At 45.6% G+C, this 4,693-nt stretch overlaps 1 gene segment (V, D, J or C); it reads left to right on the top strand.

Annotated features, from left to right (window-relative positions):
* Positions 1–1,850: 1,850 nt before the first annotated feature.
* LOC118998075 (immunoglobulin heavy variable 7-4-1-like) lies at positions 1,851–2,422 on the top strand. The segment is given in 2 exon segments: positions 1,851–1,962; positions 2,049–2,422. Coding segments are annotated over 2 exon segments (420 nt in total).
* Positions 2,423–4,693: the final 2,271 nt, after the last annotated feature.

The following is a 4,693-nucleotide window of genomic DNA, read 5'->3' as shown; positions in this document are numbered from 1 at the left end:
ATTGCCTTCATGTGGAAAATATAATGATAAACACTTACTGAAATGATAAAGAATTATTCAACTCAAAAAATGACTGTGACATTCTTCACAAGAATGCTTTCTTGACACAGGTTCCAATGTGAAAATACATTATGACACCAAAATCAACGTGGAAGATAAATATGCAGTGATTTAAATGAGGTGGTGGGACACATAACTGACATATGCTTGATAATTCACAACTGATCCATGGTCCTAAATATGGGAATTTTCTCAGTGTTCTCCATTGGATCCACTTGTGACATTCCTCAGACAGACAAACTTGAAAAAGATGTTCTTGTCTGTCCCTGGAACTAAGCGAGAATTCAGTGCCTGCTGGGCTGCTGGATTTGGAGAATTCAAAGCCCATATGAGAACATCACCTCAGCTCACCCATGACCAGCCCTAGACGAAACTGCCTTGGAAAGGGAGCCTTAGTAATGACAGTGGTGTGTTATTTCTCACCTGTGAGGCTTTTATCAGTGCAGGAATGATCATGAAGGCTGAACTGAGAACCAAGTGCAGGAGGAAATGGTGGTTCCTTCAACAACTCAAAGAGGCAGCTGTGGGCCACTGCACATTGAATAGTCAGTGTGAATGCAGGATTCTGGGCTCTGAGTTCTAGGAGTCAGAAGGTCAGAAGAAAAGATAATCATCAGAATGCAACATCAAGAATGGACAAAACATCAGTGTGACCCTCACAGAGCATATCTCACTCACCTAGAAAGTTACAGCCAGGCTTAGAATCCATGTGGAGGCACTGCCCATGTGCTAGGCACAGGGAAGAAGGGAGACCTGCAGTGCATTACCATGAAAATCATCTTGCTCTGTGTGTCTCTGTGTATTTCTGTGTGTCTGTGTGTGACTTATTGAGCAGTAGAAGTGCAGAAGGAGTAGAGCCACATGCAGGGATCCTCAGATAGGACTTTAAAACAGAGGGACCTGAGCACCTTAGAGGCCCCCAATGTTCCTGACAGATTTTGAGCTCAGTGATGTTAGCTGCGTTAGTGCATCTGGCATCAGCAGGGGAGACTTCATAGAGTATTGGCCTGGAATTCCTGCAGAGTCATTGGGGTTTAATAAAGGTCACTTCTCATTGAGAGATGGTGAAGCATTTGGTGTCCTTAAGAGAACATCCTGAAGTCAGGTCACAGGCTTCATTCTGGACTGAAGACTTTGAGAGGTCCATGCCTTGTGACCCAAGACATGACCCTCCCCAAAGAACAGGCTGTGCAGTAGGGGGTGCATAGTGCCCATGAGCTCAGAGCTGCTGCCCCAGGAGCAGGTACAAAGAGAGCTGGAAGTATTTCCTGTGTGGGCCTCATCTTATTCTTTCCATGAAAACATCTAAAATACGAGGTGGTTATGGTAACTGTAAATGTGCTATTCTATCAGCGTTTACCAAACTCAATAATATATGAGAACTACAGTAACTGAGGGTATTTCTAAGGCTTCTTTATACATGAATTGTAAGACAGAAAACAGGGGTGGCTTTTTAACACACTAATGCAGCATTTTGGAGATCCACACTGATTCAGCAGTAAGACATTAATGTATTAAGGCCAGAACTGGTCCAAGTGGTCTGTGTGTAACCAAAAAGTGGTTCACAATGAGGAGCATGTCCTATGTGGGACTGTTTCTTAGTGGGAGGAGATATGTCAGCACAGAGATCAGGGACTGGGTAGGGGACACATAATCCGTCTGATTCCCTTTGAATGTGGTCCCTGTGTCCTCTATCTTCTCTAAGGTGGAGACATATGCAAATATTGTTTAACTGCCTCAAGGATATGCAAATGAGAAAAGGTAGACTATGCTAAATATGGGTCTATCTGGGCCCTTAGAGCATCACCTACAGCACAACCTCTCCTACAGAAGTCCTGACAGCACAACCCCTCACCATGGACTGGAGCTGGAGAGTCCTCTTCCTGATGGCTGTGGCTACAGGCAAGGGGTTTCTAAGTCCCTGGGTTGAGGAGGGAAACAGGGACGATCAGTGAAAATATCCACTCACGGATGTCTCCTCTCCACAGGTGTCCACTCCCAGGTACAGCTGGTGCAGTCTGGGGCTGAAGTGAGGAAGCCTGGGGCCTCATTGAAGGTCTCCTGCAAGGCTTCTGGATATACCTTCACTAGCTATGGTATGAACTGGGTACGACAGGCCCCAGCAGGTGCTCTGCAATATATGGGCTGGATCAACACAAACACTGGGAAACCCACATACACTCAGGGATTCTCAGAACGCTTTGTATTCTCCATGGACACCTCTGTCAGCACTGCCTATCTGCAGATCAATGGCCTGAAGTCTGAGGACACAGCTGTGTATTACTGTGCAAGACACAGTGTGACAACCAACTTCCTGGGTGTGTCAAAAACCTTGAAGGATGAGACAGCTGGGATGGTCTGAAAAGAGGACGGGGCGATGGGCTTCCTGACTTCCTCATACACAGTCAAGAACTTGACAGCAGGGTTGATGCTACCAGGGGCACATCAGAAACTCAGAGAAGTTTCAAGACACCAGACACACTGTGAGGAAGACAGGGGAATATGCTCCCAAGAGGGACCCTATCATTGAGTGTGATTGTTCAGGGGCACTTCAGAACCTCCTCCTCCTCCTCTAAATGAAAGTTATTCATCAAGACACTATCAGGAAATACCGGTTGGGGTCAGGTTTGGGGATTTAGGCTGTAGTGGTGCCTAGCACAGTCTATGATATTCCCTTATTTCTGATAAATAGAATTGTACTTGGGGAAATGTAAGTGCATGGAAACCAAGGAAAATTTTTTACATCCTTGACTGTGGCCAAGCACCACAGAGATGACATTTTGGAAGTAAATTTGAGGGTTGACAAATGTTCCAGGTTCCAGCACAGTCTACACCAACACAGCGTTCTTCCAGTTCTCCCTCAGGATTAGGTCTAAAGGAAACTCCTCACCTGAGATCACAACCCTGTGAGCATCCCTGTTTTTAAGCAGTGATGACATATGTCATAAAAGTCAGATATCAGGGGAGGGACACCCTTGACAATGTGAAATCTTCATTCAGCCTGTACTATGTTCCTACAGCAACTGAATTAATTACTCTACATTTGACTTGCAATCTATGCAGTCTGGAGGTTGGTACATGAAATCCCTTCACTGGGCTAAGATCAAGGTAGTGGCAGGACCACTATTTCTCCAGAGGATCTACAGCAATGCTGTGGAATGAAAGCAATCTAAATTTACATGTTGAAATCCTGACCCTCAAAGATGATAGTATTAAGAGGTGAGGCTTGGGGAGCCCTGGCTGGTGTAGCTCAGTGGATTGAGAGTGGGGCTGCAAACTACACATTTGCAGTTCGATTCCCAGTCGGGGCACATGCCTGAGTTGCAGGCCAGTTCCCAGCAGGGGACACATGAGAGGCAACCATACATTCATATTTCTCCCCCTCTCTCCTTCCCTTACCCTCTAAAGATAAATAAATAAAATCCTTTTTTTAAAAAAGGAGGTGAGGTTTGGGGAGATGCTTAGGTCATGAGAGTGCCCCAGGAAGTGGATTGGTGTTTTTCTCAATGAGCTCAGAGAGCTGGCTCATCTTTCCACAGTGTGAAGGCCCAGCAAGAGTTTGTCTTGTGTCAACCTAAAAGAGGGCCTTCACCACAAGGAATCATTCTGGTGTAACCAAATGCAGGTGCAGGTGTCTGTCACTTCAAAAGGTAATAATCAAGGTGCAGGTGTTGATGTAAAGGAGAGAGGTATTATTCAGAGGCTGGCAAGCTGGAAGAATAGGGACTCTTCTCAGAGTCTATCATAAAATTTCAGTGCAGGGAAGGGATTTTATAAAGAGGGAGAGGGATAAGGAGAATTAAGAGATCATGAGAGACTGTGGATGTGCAGGCAGTGACCTGTTAGACCAAACATGGACCTTTAATGTTAGCTTCCTGGAAATGTTTGGTGCTAGCCAGTTTTCTGTAGTTTAGTGATCTGTGCCACCCGTACCCATAGTCAAGGCCGTTTCTTATACAAGCAAGACTGGAAATGCTGGTGCTTGAAATTTTCTTACAAAAAAACTGTCAGTATGAATTTTAGAAGTTTCTTGGTGCATATTATTCTAATTCCATTTAGTGAAAAGTCACACCAGTATGAAGTTTTCATGTCCTGTTTATCGCCACTGTTAACTATTTCTCCACATCTTTTCCCCTTTTTTTATTTTTTTAAATTTATTTTTATTATTTCTCCATATCTATGCAGATAGTGATGTCCTCTGATTCTTCTGGGGAATGAAAATTCTGAGCCTAGGTAATGGGAGAAAATGGCGGCGGAGTAGGACGGAGCGACTGCAGTTCTCCTACACTTGGGGGAAAATCCTGGCAGATTTACAGAAGAACAGCGCAATCAATTCCCAACAATTCCCCAGCATTTATGAAAATAAGAGACCAGAGATAGTGACGAACCAGACAGCTAGAGGTCCTTGGGGTCTCAGGGACACGAGTAAGGACAGAGGCGTCCAGACCTGCGGCAGCCATTAGCCAGCGCAAAAAGACCTCAGAGCCGCAGCTGCTGCAGCGGTTGGAGCCCAGAGGCTTCCTTCAGTCTGTGCCCAGCGACAAGGGTGTCTGCCACGGAGAACTCATCGGGAGTCTGGCAACCCTGAGAAAAGTCAAGGGCAGCGGCAGCGGTGGCGGTGGCAGCAGGATGG

Source organism: Sturnira hondurensis, unplaced genomic scaffold (assembly GCF_014824575.4).
Source record: "Sturnira hondurensis isolate 20B ecotype Veracruz unplaced genomic scaffold, ASM1482457v3 Scaffold0013793, whole genome shotgun sequence".
Classification (NCBI taxonomy): Eukaryota; Metazoa; Chordata; class Mammalia; order Chiroptera; family Phyllostomidae; genus Sturnira; species Sturnira hondurensis.
Note: the sequence above shows the minus strand (reverse complement) of the source record. Positions and strands in the feature narration are given on the sequence as shown.